Below are 19,347 nucleotides of genomic sequence, written 5' to 3' on the forward strand. Positions count from 1 at the left end.
GAGGAGCGCTGGACAGAACAGACAGTTAGTTAGCAACTACCTACAACTGAACATGGACAAAACAGAATTCATCATCTTTCCCCCATCTCACTCTACCCCTCCACCAGACCTATCCATCAATGTCAATGGCTGCTCACTATCCCTAGTCCCACACGCCCGGTGCCTCGGGGTGATCCTCGACTCTGCCCTCTCTTTCAAGCCACATATCCAAGCCCTTGCCTCCTCCTGTCATCTCAAACTCAAAAATATTTCCCGGATCCGTGCTTTCCTTGACCGCAACACTGCAAAAACGCTAGTGCATGCCCTTATCATCTTCCGCCTCGACTACTGCAACCTCCTACTCTCTGGACTCCCCTCTAGCACTCTGGCACAACTCCAATCCATCCTACACTCTGCTGCCCGACTTATCCACCTGTCCCCCCGCTATTCCCCAGCCTCTCCCCTGTGTCAAGTCCTTCACTGGCTTCCTATCGCCCAGAGACTCCAGTTCAAAACCCTCACACTGACATACAAAGCCATCCACAACCTGTCTCCTCCATACATCTGTGACATGGTCTCCCGGTATCTATCTACACGCAACCTCCGATCCTCCCAAGACCTCCTTCTCTACTCCCCTCTCATCTCTTCTTCCCATAACCGCATCCAAGACTTCTCCCGTGCTTCCCCCATACTCTGGAACTTTCTACCCCAACACATCAGACTCGCGCCTACCATAGAAACCTTCAAAAAGAGCCTGAAGACTCATCTCTTCCGACAAGCCTACAGCCTGCAGTGATCCTCAACCCACTGAACAGCCGCACAGCCAGCTCTTCCCTCTCCTAGTGTATCCTCACCCACCCCCTGCAGACTGTGAGCCCTCGCGGGCAGGGTCCTCCCTCCTTGTGTACTCGTGTGCCTTGTTATCTGCTCATGTTTAATGTATTTGTCTATATTTGCCCCGTATTCACATGTAAAGTGCCATGGAATAAATGGCGCTATAAAAATGTATAATAATAAAATAAATAAACTACCTGCCTATTAGTTCTTAGGCCCACAGTAAAAAAAAGTAAAATCGACCTGTGCAACCCCTTTAAATAAAAGAAATGCTAACATACTAAAGATTTCAGCTTGACATATGTTCACAGTCTGGTGTTCCACCATCCAAATTCACAATATTCTTCTAGGCATTAGCTTTGTTGACTAATGTATGTGGAAGTGCACATGGTCTTAACGTCACAGTGTAGTCACATGTAGTTTCCGAGCCATGAAAAATAACTTGTATTTTCTTGTTAGTTACCTCTAATGCCTTATTTCCAAAAAACACTCTATATAATAATCTTTCCACAAATACAATTTACAAAAGCTCAAAACCTTATGATTGAAAAAGCAGCACTTAGTAGGCTTTTTCTATTTTTTTCTGTATGTGATAAATTATTATTAGATGATGTGATAGTTTTCTGTTTAATGAAGTATTCTCCATTTATTCACCTCTAAGGAAGATGTCTAAACTTAACTGAGCACATAATAAAATTCTACTAAAATATTTGTTCCTTCTGTCTTATTGCCTATAGCTTACAGCTGTTCTTTCCATAGTATTTTTAAATATTTGAACTGGAGGTTAATCCTGTGCTTCCGTTTCTTTTCTCAAGCAGTCACCAAGTTTATGAATTTTCACTGACAAAGTAACTTAGCAGTCATTCATTTTCGACAACATTCAAACGTTTCTGTCACACATTTGTGTACTGTCTGTCTTTTCCTCCAACAGCACACAGACCCATAGCGCTTCACAAAACAATACTTGTATTAAAAAAAATCCATGTGTTTGATCTGTGAAATTCTGAGCAGGTCCACTCCTGCCAAATTGCCCTGGTGTTTGCTGGGCTCTCTAAGACAAGGCTCTCTAAAGGTACTGTCACACTAAGCGACGCTGCAGCGATACCAACAATGATGTCGATCACTGCAGCGTCGCTGTTTGGTCGCTGGAGAGCTGTCAAACAGACAGCTCTCCAGCGACCAACGATCCCGAGGTCCCCGGTAACCAGGGTAAACATCGGGTTACTAAGCGCAGGGCCGCGCTTAGTAACCCGATGTTTACCCTGATTACCAGCGTAAACATAAAAAAAACAAACACTAGATACTTACCTTCAGCTGTCTGTCCTCCGGCGCTCTGCTTTCCTCTGCACTGTCAGCGCCGGTCAGCCGGAAAGCAGAGCACAGTGGTGACGTCACCGCTGTGCTTTCCGGCTGGCCGGCACTGACACAAGATGCAGGAGGAGTGCAGAGAAGCACAGCGCCGGTGACAGACAGCTGAAGGTAAGTATGTAGTGTTTGTTTTTTTAACGTTTACGCTGGTAACCAGGGTAAACATTGGGTTACTAAGCGCGGCCCTGCGCTTAGTAACCCGATGTTTACCCTGGTTACCAGTGAAGACATCGCTGGATCGGCGTCACACCCCGATCCAGCGATGTCAGCGGGAAGTCCAGCGACGAAATAAAGTTCTGGACTTTCCTCAGCGACCAACGATCTCCCAGCAGGGGCCTGATCGTTGGTCGCTGTCACACATAACGATTTCCTTAACGATATTGTTGCTACGTCACAAAAAGCAACGATATCGTTAATGATATAGTTATGTGTGACGGTACCTTTAGACTTACATTAAAAGCTTGTAGCCATTACCTCGGATTCCTGGTCAGTCAGAAGTTGCGAGAATAGCTGAAGCCAGCTGTTGCTGAGTATAATACTAGGGGCAGGAAAATTACATTAGTGGCACCTCTCCAGCCCTGAAATACAATAAAAAGCTGGAGGGGTGCTTGAATCATGGAAGCAAAAAGTGTCAATTCTCACAGATGTAAATAATTAATTTGATGTGTGGATGTAGACTTAGACTGCGAAATAACACATTTGTCAATATTAGACTGTATTTTTGTGCATAGTATTTAATTATTATAGAGCTGTAGTATTATTGTAGTAACTCACTGTAAGGCCGGGTTCACACTGCATTACAGCAGCCCGTTTAACACATACGTTAAACGGGCTGCTGTAACGCAAGTGCCGACTTTGCCACATCGCTAGTGCAGATAGAGCATCTGCTAGCTCTATCTGCGCTAGCAGTGACGGACACGGAAACGCTGCAGCCTGCGTCTTAGGGTCTGTTACTCAATGATGGCACATGGCTAGCGCACGCCCATTGTGCACATGCGCTAGCGATGTGTCCAACATTGGAGTCAATGGCGGCGCTAGCGGACTATGTTACACCGCGTTATGCCGTCTAACGGACTGGGGGAATGCAATGTGAACAACGCCTAAGATACAGTTAGGGCCAGAAATATTTGGACAGTGACACAATTTTCGCGAGTTGGGCTCTGCATGCCACCACATTGGATTTGAAATGAAACCTCTACAACAGAATTCAAGTGCAGATTGTAACGTTTAATTTGAAGGGTTGAACAAAAATATCTGATAGAAAATGTAGGAATTGTACACATTTCTTTACAAACACTCCACATTTTAGGAGGTCAAAAGTAATTGGACAAATAAACATAACCCAAACAAAATATTTTTATTTTCAATATTTTGTTGCAAATCCTTTGGAGGCAATCACTGCCTTAAGTCTGGAACCCATGGACATCACCAAACGCTGGGTTTCCTCCTTCTTAATGCTTTGCCAGGCCTTTACAGCCGCAGCCTTCAGGTCTTGCTTGTTTGTGGGTCTTTCCGTCTTAAGTCTGGATTTGAGCAAGTGAAATGCATGCTCAATTGGGTTTAGATCTGGAGATTGACTTGGCCATTGCAGAATGTTCCACTTTTTGGCACTCATGAACTCCTTGGGTAGCTTTGGCTGTATGCTTGGGGTCATTGTCCATCTGTACTATGAAGCGCCGTCCAATCAACTTTGCAGCATTTGGCTGAATCTGGGCTGAAAGTATATCCCGGTACACTTCAGAATTCATCCGGCTACTCTTGTCTGCTCTTATGTCATCAATTAACACAAGTGACCCAGTGCCATTGAAAGCCATGCATGCCCATGCCATCACGTTGCCTCCACCATGTTTTACAGAGGATGTGGTGTGCCTTGGATCATGTGCCGTTCCCTTTCTTCTCCAAACTTTTTTCTTCCCATCATTCTGGTACAGGTTGATCTTTGTCTCATCTGTCCATAGAATACTTTTCCAGAACTGAGCTGGCTTCTTGAGGTGTTTTTCTGCAAATTTAACTCTGGCCTGTCTATTTTTGGTATTGATGAATGGTTTGCATCTAGATGTGAACCCTTTGTATTTACTGTCATGGAGTTTTCTCTTTACTGTTGACTTAGAGACAGATACACCTACTTCACTGAGAGTGTTCTGGACTTCAGTTGATGTTGTGAACGGGTTCTTCTTCAAATTAAGTATGCGGCGATCATCCACCACTGTTGTCATCCGTGGACGCCCAGGTCTTTTTGAGTTCCCAAGCTCACCAGTCAATTCCTTTTTTCTCAGAATGTACCCAACTGTTGATTTTGCTACTCCAAGCATGTCTGCTATCTCTCTGATGGATTTTTTCTTTTTTTTCAGCCTCAGGATGTTCTGCTTCACCTCAATTGAGAGTTCCTTTGACCGCATGTTGTCTGCTCACAGCAACAGCTTCCAAATGCAAAACCACACACCTGGAATCCACCCCTGACCTTTCAACTACTTCATTGATTACAGGTTAACGAGGGAGACGCCTTCAGAGTTAATTGCAGCCCTTAGAGTCCATTGTCCAATTACTTTTGGTCCCTTGAAAAAGAGGACGCTATGCATTACAGAGCTATGATTCCTAAACCCTTTCTCCGATTTGGATGTGGAAACTATCATATTGCAGCTGGGAGTGTGCACTTTCAGCCCATATTACATATATAATTTTATTTCTGAACATGTTTTTGTAAACAGCTAATATAACAAAACTTGTGTCACTGTCCAAATATTTCTGGCCCTAACTGTATGTTCAAATGGAAGGATTAATGAATGTGATCTTAAAAATTTGGATATGTAGTAGTCCATTCAATGCTCCCTTGAATTGTAATGCATTACCTTCATTCTGATGATCTACAAATGACATAACAACCTAGCTCCCACAATGCATTGCACTCTGGCTATAAGAAACCAGCAGAATGAAAAGGTCATCAATATGAATTTGGTAGTGGTCCAACATCCAGCACTACACCTTTCAGCTAGAAACTGTTCCAGTAGCGGCAGAAACATGGAGGAACCTAGTAACCCTCTACATTGCTTTTTGTTCAGTGCCAAATACTCTGGTTGATCTCCCATTTAAGAGAAAGGCGGCTGCCGCTATGAATGTACAGTATAGAGCCGCTGTTTTCTGCCTGCATATGTCTTAGTTCCAGCTTCTGCCGGAGCTGATAGCAGCTGATCATGCGTTGTGCTTGATGTTGGACCCGGACAAACTTCTTATTGATGACCTAAGCCCTGGACAGTCTTTTTAATTCCATGTAACTTAAAAAAAAAGTTAAAGGAAATAAAATTTCATAGTATTGCTATAGATTTACTAATAGGATGGAAGTTATTTAGTGTCTGTGGCTTAAATTGTTTTTCATTTGCAGATAATGGCAAAAACATGTTTGACATATTTGGTAAATCAATTGAATAACATGGAACATTCATTTCATCACATACTCCTGATGGAAATTAGGAACATTACAAGCATATTTAATGATATTCTAGGCATTCAAAGCAGAGACATGTACAGAATGAGTAATAGCCTGACTGCAATGGCAAAGATAGTGAATGAATACCTAAATCACGAAAGTCTTCCAGCTTGCAGGTAAGATTTCAGTTCTTTATCATATATTACATGAAATGGTATAATTCAAGAGGAAATGTTTTGGATCAGCAGATTAAATGCTTGTAAACTCATGCTAACTTTGTATTATAGTGATGTAATTTACAGTATTTCTGGATATTAAAAACATGCTATTTATGTAGATTACAAATTATTTTTGTTCACATTCTTGCAAATGTTTTTAACCCCTTTCTGACCTCGGACGGGATAGTACGTCCGAGGTCAGAAGCCCCGCTTTGATGCAGGCTCCGGCGGTGAGCCCGCATCAAAGCCGGGACATGTCAGCTGTTTTGAACAGCTGACATGTGCCCGTAATAGGTGTGGGCAGAATCGCGATGTGCCCGCGCCTATGAACTAGTTAAATGCCGCTGTCAAACGCAGACAGCGGCATTTAACAACCGCTTCCGGCCGGGCGGCCGGAAATGATCGCATCGTTGACCCCCGTCACATGATCGGAGGTCGGCGATGCTTCTGAATAGTAACCATAGAGGTCCTTGAGACCTCTATGGTTACTGATCGCCGGTAGCTGTGAGCGCCACCCTGTGGTCGGCGCTCACAGCACACCTGATTTTCTGCTACATAGCAGCGAACATAAGATCGCTGCTATGTAGCAGAGGCGATCGCATTGTGCCTGCTTCTAGCCTCCCATGGAGGCTATTGAAGCATGGCAAAAGTAAAAAAAAAAAAGTAAAAAAAAATGTGAAAAAAATAAAAAAAATATAAAAGTTTAAATCACCCCCCTTTTGCCCCATTCAAAATGAATCAAAAAAAAAAAAATCGAACCTACACATATTTGGTATCGCCGCATTCAGAATCGCCCGATCTATCAATAAAAAAAGCATTAACCTTATCGCTAAATGGCGTAGCGAGAAAAAAATTAAAAACGCCAGAATTATGTTTTTTTGGTCGCCGCGACATTGAATTAAAATGCAATAACGGGCGATCAAAAGAACCTATCTGCACCAAAATGCTATCATTAAAAACACCAGCTCGGCACGCAAAAAATAAGCCGTCACCCGACCCCAGATCACGAAAAATGGAGACGCTTTGGGTATCGGAAAATGGCACAATTTTTTTTTTTTTTTTAGCAAAGTTTGGAATTTTTTTTCACCACTTAGATAAAAAATAACCTAGACATGTTTGGTGTCTATGGACTCGTAATGACCTGGAGAACCATAATGGCAGGTCAGTTTTAGCATATTTAGTGAACCTAGCAAAAAAGCCAAGCAAAAAACAAGTGTGGGATTGCACTTTTTTTGCAATTTCACCGCGCTTGGAATTTTTTTCCCGTTTTCTAGTACACAACATGGTAAAACCAATGATGTCGTTCAAAAGTACAACTCGTCCTGCAAAAAATAAGCCCTCGCATGGTTAAATTGACGGAAAAATAAAAAAGTTATGGCTCTGGGAAGGAGGGGAGAGAAAAGCGAACATGGAAAAACGGAAAATCCCAAGGTCATGAAGGGGTTAAAGGGGATGTTTTGTCAAAAGCCCTTTATGTTGTATACAAATCTGACTGTGAAGAATATGACTACTCGAACTTCCAAAGTTAAAATGACAGGGAGTGTCCATTTCAGACAGGTCCAAATGGAAACGTTACACACACATTCATGTTATGGCCAGTGATTCTAGTAGGCAGAATCCCACTGTTAGATATTCCACTAATTATGCTTTAGAATAAAGCCGAACATTACTGGTAATACTGTATTTAATCCTGACTCCTAAAATTACATTCCCAAAGTGCTAATATTTATTAATCACCGATGTCAAATAGAAATGTCCAAATTCAATGAGTCTTGTCTGTCACATGTAAAGCAATAGTTTGTTTTTATTAACTAGATATGAGGTCAATGTAATGTACAAATTAGTCTGGTCATATTGAGTTGACCTCATATATACACTTAAAGGGAACCAGAGCCAGTATTTATAAGCCCCCAAATACAGCTTTCTAATATGCTGTCTGTATGTCTCCAATCCACTCTGCAAGGCACAATAAAGAGCTTTTATTATACTCACAGACGGTGCAGTCTGGTCTGATGGGTGTCTCTGGCCTTGATCTGGCACCTCCTTTCTTCTTCAATCGTCATCCTCCTTCTCTTATTTATGTGGATGATGCATTTTACGTCATCCACACAGTGTGTCCCATCACGCTCCTCCACAGGCGCATTTCTCTCTGTTTTGCCAAGAGAAGAGCAAAGTGCCATAGTATGCATTCTTGGTGAAAGGCCATAGAGCGACGATAACCCGTAAATAAAGCCGGCGAATGTGCAGTACAGTACTTTGCTTTTCCCTTGGCAGGGCAGATATAAGTAACCCTGAGCAGTAACGTGATGGATGACAGTTTGGAGATGATGTAGGGCACATCATCCATATGAAGCACGGAAGGAGGACGGTGTTTGTAAGAAGAGGGGAGTAGCTGGATCAAGACCAGCAACGCCCATCAAACCAGAAAGTTCTCCATCTGTTCTTATAATAAAAGGGGTTTTTTTGTGCCTTGCAGGTGAGATTGGGGACATACATACAGTATTCTGGTATGTTGAAAAAGTTAACTTACAGGTGCTGGCTCTAATTAACACTGATGGGCAAAAAGGTAACAATGTTTTGAACATTTGATATTCAGGCTCCATATCTCACCATCCACTATTGCTTTGAATGTGAGACTACCATCATTTTATAGACAATCTTCTTAGCTATCTCATAGATAAATTGACTTGCAACTATTTTGCATATGATTAATTATGCATAGTCATGCCACTGCATTGCTATTGTTTTGTTCCTGTTGTTGGAAAAATCTTTTTCTTCCTGTATGCTACAAATTACAACTTGTTCTCACATTCCCTAATCTGTTAGTGTGTTAATTAGGCTGATTCCCAAGCGAAAGGTCACTGGTTTGAGTCAAGTAACAACCATGAAGATGAATTGTGATATATGGAGCCTGAAAGTCAAAAGTTCAAAACATTGTTACCTTTTTGCTTAATGTTGCAATTTAACACCGCCAAAATAATGTGTTCAGTAACATTTGTGAGGCTACAAAAGTCTAATTGGGTAAATGGGCAATTGGATCGTTCGTGCCGGCAAAAAGTGATTGTTATCAGCAGCACATAGTAATGGAGATGTGCTGCCATTAATTTTGATATTTGATTATTCTATAATAGAATTCTGATTGGCCAGTATATACAAGCATTAAACAACCAGGTATATAGGTGATCGTGGTCTTTTAATGGCCAAGTTTGCAAATACAATTTAAGACAAGACAAAGTACATATTTTATTGTTTTATTTATTAAAGGAATAAAGGTAACTAACACCATCTAACTATGCGTGAAAAAATAATTGCTCCTTTTGTTAATCGTCGAACTGTTTCAACAAAACAGTAGATTATTTGGTCTGGAACAGCAGCACATTACACACGTGGTCAAAATTGTTGATACCCCTCGTTTAATGACAGCAAAATCCACAATGGTCACAGAAATAACTTGAATCTGACCAAAGTAATAATAAATAAAAGATATATGAAAATGAACAAATGAAAGTCAGACATTGCTTTTCAACCATGCTTCCACAATTTTTTTTTTAAAAATACAACTCATAAAATAGGACTGGACAGAAATGATAGTACTCCTGAAAATAATGTGACAAAGGGACATGTTAAATCAAGGTGAATCCACTACCTAGCATAACAGGTGTCTACAATCTTGAAATCAGTGAGTGGGCCTGTAAATAGGGCTACAAATACTCACTGTGCTGTTTGGTGACATGGTGTGCATCACACTCAACATGGACAAGAGGAAGAGAAGAAAAGAGTTGTTGCCAGAGATTAGAAAGAAAATTATAGGCAAACATGCTAAAAGTAAAAGTTGTAAGACCATCTCCAAGCAGCTTGATGTTCCTGTGACTACAATTGCACATATTATTCAGAAATTTAAGATCCATGGGACTGTAGCCAACCTCCCTGGACGTGGCCGCAGGATGAAAATTGATGACAAATCAAAGAGATGGATAATACAAATGGTAACAAAAGAGCCCAGAAAAACTTCTAAGCAGATTAAAGGTGAACTTCAAGCTCAAAGAACATCAGTGTCAGATCGCACCATCGGTCCTTGCATGAATCAAAGTGGACTTCATGGGAGATGACCAAGGAGGACACCATTGTTGAAAAAAATTCATAAAAAAGCCAGACTGGAATTTGCCAACCTAGATGTTGATAAGCCACAAAGCTCCTGGAAGAATGTCCTATGAACAGATGAGACAAAAATGGAAGCTTTTGGCAAGGAACATCAGCTCTATTTTCACAGATGGAAAAATGAAGCATATCAAGAAAAGAACACTGTCCCTACTGTGAAATATGGAGGAGGCTCTGTTATCTTCCGGGGCTGCTTTGCTGAATATGGCACAGGGTTTCTAGAATCTGTGCAGTATACAATGAAATCTCAAGACTATCAAGGAATTCTAGAGAGAAATGTGCTGCCCAATGTCAGAAAGCTTGGTCTCCGTTGCAGGTCATGGATCTTGCAGCAGGATAATGACCCAAAACACAGAGTTGAAAACACCCAAAAGGAAAACATTGGACTATTCGGAAGAGGCCTTCTATGAGACCTGACCTAAGTCCTATTGAGCATCTTTGGAAAGAGCTGAAACATGCCATCTGGAAAAGGCAACCTTCAAACACGAGACAACTGGAGCAGTTTGCTCCTGAGGAGTGGGCCAAAATAACTATCGAGAGGTGAATAAGTCTCATTGACAGTTACAGGAATCATTTGATTGCAGTGATTGCCTCAAAAGGTTGTGCAACAAAATATTAAGTTAAGGGAACCATCATTTCTGTCCAGGCCTATTTCATGAGATTTATTTTTTTTAAATTTCTGTGAAAGCATGGTTAAAAAGCAATGTCTGACTTTAATTTGTTAATTTTCAAAGATTTTTTTATTTATTATTACTTTTGTCAGATTCAAGTTATTTCTGTGACCATTGTGGGTTTTTCTGTCATTAAACGAGGGGTACCAACAATTTTGACCACGTGTGTATATGGGATCAAAAGAAGTGTCTGAAACAAATGTAAAGCTTGTAGTCTGTTTTTCCTTTTAATTGTATTAGGGCTAGCGGAACGCACCAAATAATAAGACAGAGTAAGGTGCGTTCGCAGCCCGGGGTCCACCGTGCAGAGATGGAACCTGCTGCCAAGTAATGATGGACTATATGGCGGTACAATGTGAATACACACACGGGTTAACTTCACCCTGTGTGAAGGAAGCGAACCCTGTTGCGTCACAGGGCCGCGGTACCACACCAAGAGCATAAGCAAGGAGTCTCGAAACTCGATCCCAAGACACAGGATTTGAGTTCATATAGACTTCATGCGCTCGACACCGCAACTGGGGTGTCAGAGTGACAGAAATAATAATAATAAAGATGCACAAGAGTGCGTGCGGTGCCGCACTGGCGGACGCCACTTACCACCCAGACTTGGGTCAGGAAAGCACTGTGAAAGCACATGGCGCCGCACTGGCGGTCACAGCAATTAGACGCTGTACGGTGTGTTACATGCTGATGGCTTAGTCGGGTGCTAGGTAGCAATCATCCACCTTCCGCGAGCAGTCATACAATAGGGAGGGGATTTTAAAGAACGACTTTCACTCACAACACACACACGTTTACAAATGTACACTAGCGCATGGCCGTGCGGTCATGCGAAGCTTATATAGCTGCAGCACGTTCAGGACCTTCCAATAAAGGGCCAATGGGAAGCTGCCACAGAAGTTTAGCACCTTCAAGACCTTCCTGGAGGACCAATGGGAACCGCTGCAGCATCTGAGCATGTGACCCTCGATCTCCAACGGGAGATCTCACCCTGGGCATGCTCAGAAGGGAAAAAGCAGGACTTAGTCCCAAAAGTGTCTGCTCGCCGCTGCCCAGCACTGGCTTCAATGGCAGAAGCAGGTAAAGCAGCAGTAATCCTATGCACAGAGTGAGACTGAGCAAGACACTGGGAACGACATCTCCGCTGAGCAGACTCCACTGCGACTGGAGAAGAATGGGAGACCGCAGCAGAGATGGTTCGAGATTCCCCCAGAGGCGGGAACTCGATACCTAACATTACCCACCCCTAGGGCCCCTCCTCCTTGGACCTTGCTACGCTCGAAGGCAGCAATGAGCTGTGGAGTTGAATGTATTCAGCAGGCTCCCAGGACCTGTCCTTTGGGCCATAACCCTTCCAATCCACCAAATAGAATTTTTTGCCACGCACCACCTTGCACCCCAAAAAACATTTTTTAACAGCACACCATAAGGATCTTAAAACGCTAAAATTAATTATTATTGATCATGTACCTGACTCTGCGGCGGATCGTTTTAATAGTCTTGTGAATCGTGAGAGTTTTTGGATTTTTAAGCTCGGTACATTAACCCCTGAGGGGCTTAACTTAATGATTGAGAAAGTAGCTAGATAAGAGTCGTAATTATTGAACACGTAACTTTTTGTCTATATAGGTGTAGACTTTTATTTATTATTTTTTATCTGTGATATGGTTTTAAATTTTAAATATTATATGTAGATTTAAAAAAAAAACAAAAACAAAAAAACCTTGTTTTCATGATTTTAATATTTTGAATTTATGTCATTCTATTTATCAGTGAATGTTCCTTTAAATTTGTAAATCTGTAAACAGCATTGTGATTGGCTGTTTATTGTTTAAATACTGCCTTCCTGTTCCCATTAATAAACTCCCACCTGAAGAAGACGGTGTTTACCGCTGAAATCAAGCAAGATGGCTAACCGCACTTTCACAAGCCGGCGCGCACGTCCAGGTCCAGGGAACCCACTAGGACCATCGAAAACTCGAAGAAAAGAAGTGACAGCGCTCCATCCGGGTGTAGTCCAAATCAGCAAGTTTATTTCAAGCCATAAAAGCAGCAGACAGCAACGTTTCGACCTATTCGGTCTTTATCAAGCATGCCTTGCAGTGAAAGGGGCCGGCTTTAAATAGTATATGTGCCACGCACACGTATATTTGATATGCGGAACTTTTGTATTATGTACACATGTTAGAGGGCTATGGTGGGGAGTTTTTTAAAGGGTATATGTTTTAGGTATATTTTTTATGTTTATACTGTGAATTGTGTGGTGGGGGGCGGATTATTGGTGATTGGTGCCCTGCGTGGCACATATACTATTTAAAGCCGGCCCCTTTCACTGCAAGGCATGCTTGATAAAGACCGAATAGGTCGAAACGTTGCTGTCTGCTGCTTTTATGGCTTGAAATAAACTTGCTGATTTGGACTACACCCGGATGGAGCGCTGTCACTTCTTTTCTTGGTGTTTACCGTTGAAACGCGTTGTGGCAAACGACATATGTTGTCTGAGTTTCCTTCAGAGCTCCTGGGACTGATTTCCGTTTGACACACATTCTTATCCTCCTTTGGAGGTATTCAGCTGGAGCTGCGGTGGTGCTCGACAACTCCCTTTCATCTCCCCTTCCCTGGGTCAATTCCTCTGCGCTCCCCTCTGACTGCTTTCACTTATCTTGTTTATGGAGTTAAAGGCCTTGGAGACCTCCTCAGACCACAATTTGGGATTTGCCCCCTTCTTGGTGAGGGCAACCAAGGGAGCTACCAAAGTTGAGAAGTGTGGAATGAACTGGCGATAATAATTAATGAACCCCATAAAGCGCTGCACCACTTTAAGAGAATGGGGTTCCTGCCAGTCCAGCACAGCCTGTAGTTTGGCAGGATCCATAGCCAATCCCTGGGCGGAGATGATATAGCCTAGGAAGGGTAAGGACTCCTGCTCGAACATACACTTCTCCAACTTGGCATAGAGGGAGTTTGCCCGTAGGAGGTCGAAGACTTTGCAAACATCTCTCCGGTGGGAGTCAATATCTGGAGAGTAGATGAGAATATCATCCAGATAAACTATGACCGAAGTGGAGAGCATATCCCAAAAGATATCGTTCACAAAGTCTTGGAAAACGGCTGGGGCATGACAGAGCCTGAAGGGCATCACCAGATATTCTCATAGTGCCCATCCCTGGTGTTAAAAGCCGTCTTCCATTCGTCCCCCTCACGGATGCGAATGAGGTTTTAAGCACCCCACAGATCTAATTTAGTAAATACCCTTGCTCCCCAAAGCATATCAAAGAGCTCAGATATCAAGGGCAAAGGATATATATTCTTAATGGTGATGGCGTTAAGACCCCTGTAGTCTATGCATGGACGCAATTCCCCATTCTTCTTCTGCACGAAGAAGAACCCTGCCCCAGCAGGTGACACTGACTTCCTAATGAATCCTCTTGCTAGATTTTCCTGGATGTACTGTGACATTGCCTCCGTCTCCGGGAGAGATAATGGATAAACTCGACCCCGGGGAGGCTCAGCACTAGGCAAGAGATCAATAGGACAGTCATAGGCGTGATGGGGCGGAAGGGTCTCCGCCGCCTTTTTGGAGAACACGTCTGCATTAGACCAATATTGCTTGGGGAGAGAGGATAAATCTGCGGGTACCTCTGTAGTAGCAACCTGAACGCACTCCCTCTGACACATACCTCCACAAGATTCACCCCATCCCAGAATTCTGCCTGAGGACCACTCGATATGAGGAGAGTGGTATCGCAGCCAAGGTATTTCCAACAGGACCTCAACAATTCCCTCAGCAATGACGAGCAGAGATATAATCTCCTGATGGGATGGCGACATGGACAGAGTAAAAGGGATGGTCTGGTGTGTTATCTGTGAGGGCAGTGTCGACCCATTCACCACTCGTACCGTTACTGGTTGAGCTAGCATAACCAGAGGTATTGCGTGACGTTGGGCGAAGGCAGAAGACATAAAATTGCTCTCTGCCCCAGAATCCACGCAGAGCTCTACCGAGTGGGAGGATGAGCCTATAATAATTGTCCTCTTAAAGGACAATTTGGAGGCAAACGTCGCCGTGTCTAGTGTACCTCCACCCACTACCACTAAACACTGATGTTTCCTCGACCGCTGGGGACATCTGGTGGCAAGATGTCCTGACTGCTGGCAAACATGACAGACCTTGAGTGCACAAGCGGTCCGGGACTTAGATCCCGCTCGTAACACTTCCATGTCCTCAAGGGACTCAGGAACCAGGACCAGAGATTCCAGAGGTTTGGCGAAGGTAGGAGCCAGCCGAAACCTCTGCCTACACTGCGCTCGTTCAAACCTCCGCTCGTTAAAACGGAGGTCAATACGAGAAGAGACAGTTATTAACTCCTCCAGTGTGGCAGGAATCTCCCTAGTGGCCAGAGCGTCCTTCACGTGATCAGCCAGACCCTTCCAAAATATGGGGATAAGGGCTTTATCCAACCACTCCAGCTCAGAAGCTAAAGTGCGGAAGTGGACGGCAAAATGGCTGACCAAGGGCTCACCCTGAGTTAATGCCAGCAGTTGGAGCGCAGTATCATAGGTGACTTGAGGTCCTAAAAAGACCTGTTTCAGAGTTCTCAGGAACATCGGAGCACTCTGCACCACATGATTGCCACGCTCCCATAGCGGGGTAGCCCATTCCAACGCCCTGTCCGACAAGAGAGACACAATAAATCCCACCTTAGCCCGCTCTGTGGGAAAACGTGCAGCCAGGAGCTCGAGGTGAATAGAGCACTGACTCACGAATCCTATACAAGATTTGCTATCTCCAGAAAAATTTTCTGGCAGCGGGAGGCGAGATAATGTTGGAACAGGGGTGGCAGTGGACAAGGTTGCTGCAGCCACGCTAGCAGCCTGTACAGCAACTGCGGTAACATCTACAGCTGAGGTTGAGCTCTTGAGAGCCGCCAACCTACCCTCCAGCTGCTGGATATACCGCAAGGATTGCTGTATGTCCGTCATTACTAGCCAGACCCTGGCGCTAGTGTAATGTTAGGGATAGCGGAACACACCAAATAATAAGTCAGATAGAGTAAGGTGCGTTCGCAGCCCGAGGTCCACCGTGCAGAGATGGAACCTGCTGCCAAGTAATGACGGACTATATGGCGGTACAATGTGAATACACACACGGGTTAACTTCACCCTGTGTGAAGGAAGCGAACCCTGTTGCATCACAGGGCCGTGGTACCGCACCAAGAGTGCAAGCAAGGAGTCTCAGAAGTCGATCCCAAGACACAGGATTTGAGTTCATATAGACCTCATGCGCTCGACACCACAACTGGGGTGTCAGAGTGACAGAAATAATACTAATAAAGATGCACAAGAGTGCATGCGGTGCCGCACTGGCGGACGCCACTAACCACCCAGACTTGGGTCAGGAAAGCGCTGTGAAAGCGCACGGCGCCGCACTGGCGGTCACAGCAATTAGATGCTGTACGGTGTGTTACGTGCTGATGGCTTAGTCGGGCGCTAGATAGCAATCATGCACCTTCCGCGTGCAGTCATACAATAGGGAGGGGATTTTAAAGAACGACTTTCACTCACAACACACACACGTTTATAAATGTACACTAGCGCATGGCCGTGCGGTCATGTGAAGCTTATATAGCTCCAGCACGTTCAGGACCTTCCAATAAAGGGCCAATGGGAAGCTGCCACAGAAATTTAGCACCTTCAAGACCTTCCTGGAGGACCAATGGGAACCGCTGCAGCATCTGAGCATGTAACCCTCGATCTCCAATGGGAGAGCTCACCCTGGGCATGCTCAGAAGGGAAAAAGCAGGACTTAGTCCCAAAAGCATCTGCTCGCCGCTGCCCAGCACTGGCTTCAATGGCAGAAGCAGGAAAAGCAGCAGTAATCCTATGCACAGAGTGAGACTGAGCAAGATGCTGGGAACGATGTCTCCGCTGAGCAGACTCCACTGCGGCTGGAAAAGAATGGGAGACCGCAGCAGAGATGGTTTGAGATTCCCCCTGTGCAGATGCGGGAACTCGACACCTAACAAATTGTTTGTCAAAATGTTTTATAGAGCATAACAAAATTTCAGTCACAGAAGAGCAGGTTAGAAATAGGGATTAGCAAACATGCTCAGTGATACTCGAATGTCACTTGCGTATCTGGGTGCTCGGATGCGCTCGGCACTCTGCGATCACTAGTTGATGCTTGATTTCAAACTCGGATCGCCGCTTAGCAATGTTTGGCGCCTGTTACACAGCGAATAAGCATGTGGAATTGCTTGTGAGTCACTAATGTCAAAGCCATCTTGTTAATGACATTACAGTGATTGGCCTGCAGTGTGACATCATCAGAGTTTATAAAATTACATGTGCTGCCAGGCTCGGCACACTGACATCATTGCACAGCTCTGTAACAGTTTTTATTGGAGGGAAAGAGTGCTTGTCCATGCATGTGTATGCACAGTTTCATGAATCAGAGTCTTGTTGTGTCTGTACTGGTACTGCAGCTGAACCATCATACTATCAGTCCTTGTAAGGGCGAATTTGGTGCTTTGCTGTTTGTATCAGATACAGAAGCAGGGAAAGTGGCTCTAGTCAAGGATTAGGGATTTACAGTCCATAGCTAAATATATAACTAGGGCACTTGTTTTCTGTATTGTCATCCATAGAGTATTAGGTGCTCTGTGGTACATTTCGGTGGCATATAACACTCCAAAAAACCTTGAAACATTTTTCTGGTTTCAATTATTCATCCATATACTATTATGTGCTCTATGGTACATTTCAGTGTTATATAACAGTTCAAAAAAAAGTTGAAAACTTCTGTATTCAATTACTCATCCATATACTATCACGTGGTCTGTGGTACATTTTCGTGGCATATAAAACTCAAAAAAGGAGTTGAAACATTTTTTCTAGATTCAATTACTCATCCACATACTATTATTGTCTCTGAGGTACATTTCTGTGTTATATAACAGTCCGAAAAAGCATTGAAACATATTTATGTATTCAATTACTCATCAATATACTGTTATGTGCTCTGTAGTACATTTCGATGGCATATAACACCGGTGGCTTATACAATTACTCTTCCATATGAGTAGTTTTCCCCCACATATGGGGTATTGGTGTACTCAAGAGAAATTGCACAACAAATTGTATGGTGCAATTTCTCCTTTTACCCTTGTGAAAATGCTAAACTTGGGGCTAAAAAGTATTTTTGTGGGAAAAATTAGTTTTCTTTATTTTCACGGCTCAATGTGTTGTAAACTTCTGTGTAACACTTGGGGGTTCAAGGTGCTCACCACACATCTAAATATGTTCTCTGAGGGGTCTAGTTTCCAAAGCAGTGTCACTTGTGGGCAGTTTCCACTGTTAGGCACAACAGCTGCTCTCCAAACGTGACATGACATCCACTATTTTTTCCAGCAACATTTGCATTCAAAATGTCAAATGATGCTCCTTCCCTTCCCAGACCTGCTGTACTCCCAAGCAGTAGTTTTCCACCACATATGGGGTATTTGGAGAAATTGAACAACACATTCTATGGTGCAAGTTCTCCTGTTACCCTTGGGAAAATGTAAAATTTGGGGCTAAAAGAATATTTTTGTAGGGAAAATGTAATTTTTTTTATTTTCACATTTCTCATAAACGTTTGTGAAGCATCAATTTTTAACCCTTATCACTTCCTAACAAACAAAATTATGTTTCAAAAATTGTGCTGATGTAAAGTAGACATGTGGGAAAGGTTATTTATTAACTATGTTGTGTGACATAACTCTCTGTTTTAAGGATTTAAGGGCATAAATATGTAATCTTTGAAAATTGCAACGTTTAGCCAAATTTCCATTTTTTTCACAAATAAGCACACATTATTTCAAAGAAATGGTACCACTTTCATGAAGAACAGAATGTACAAAGGAGGGCAACAAAATTAATAAAGGGGATGGGAGAACTACAATACCCAGATAGATTAGCGAAATTAGGATTATTTAGTCTAGAAAAAAGACGACTGAGGGGCGATCTAATAACCATGTATAAGTATATAAGGGGACAATAAAAATATCTCGCTGAGGATCTGTTTATACCAAGGAAGGTGACGGGCACAAGGGGGCATTCTTTGCGTCTGGAGGAGAGAAGGTTTTTCCACCAACATAGAAGAGGATTCTTTACTGTTAGGGCGGTGAGAATCTGGAATTGCTTGCCTGAGGAGGTGGTGATGGCGAACTCAGTCAAGGGGTTCAAGAGAGGCCTGGATGTCTTCCTGGAGCAGAACAATATTGTATCATACAATTATTAGGTTCTGTAGAAGGACGTAGATCTGGGGATTTATTATGATGGAATATAGGCTGAACTGGATGGACAAATGTCTTTTTTCGGCCTTACTAACTATGTTACTATGTTACTATGTTACTATGTCTCAAAAAAACTGTGTCAGAATCAGTGGGATATGTTAAAGCGCTCCAGAGCTATTGCCACATAATGTGATAATGGTCAAAATTGTAAAATTTGGTCTGGTTATGAAGATGAAAACAGGCTTGGGGGGGGGGGGGGAAAGGTGCTTGATTGAAATCATTGTCTTCTTCAGTTGTCCATGATTGCCTCCAAAGAAACATGTGCAGCCATTATTGATTTGCATCAAAAGGGCTTCACAAACAAGGACTTTGCTGCTTGTAAGGGTACCGTCACACAGTGGCATTTTGATCGCTAC

The 19,347-nt window shown here is 43.2% G+C and overlaps 1 protein-coding gene across 1 annotated transcript in view; it reads left to right on the forward strand.

The window, feature by feature from the left end:
- The window catches only part of VEPH1 (ventricular zone expressed PH domain containing 1), an 881,348-nt gene that overhangs the window by 287,448 nt on the left and 574,553 nt on the right, over window positions 1-19,347 (forward strand). The window contains exon 6 of the mRNA XM_069726749.1: window positions 5,561-5,781. Coding sequence (XP_069582850.1) covers window positions 5,561-5,781 — 221 coding nt within the window. The remainder of the gene's footprint in view (window positions 1-5,560; window positions 5,782-19,347) is intronic.

This window comes from Ranitomeya imitator, chromosome 5 (assembly GCF_032444005.1).
Source record: "Ranitomeya imitator isolate aRanImi1 chromosome 5, aRanImi1.pri, whole genome shotgun sequence".
Lineage (NCBI taxonomy): Eukaryota > Metazoa > Chordata > Amphibia > Anura > Dendrobatidae > Ranitomeya > Ranitomeya imitator.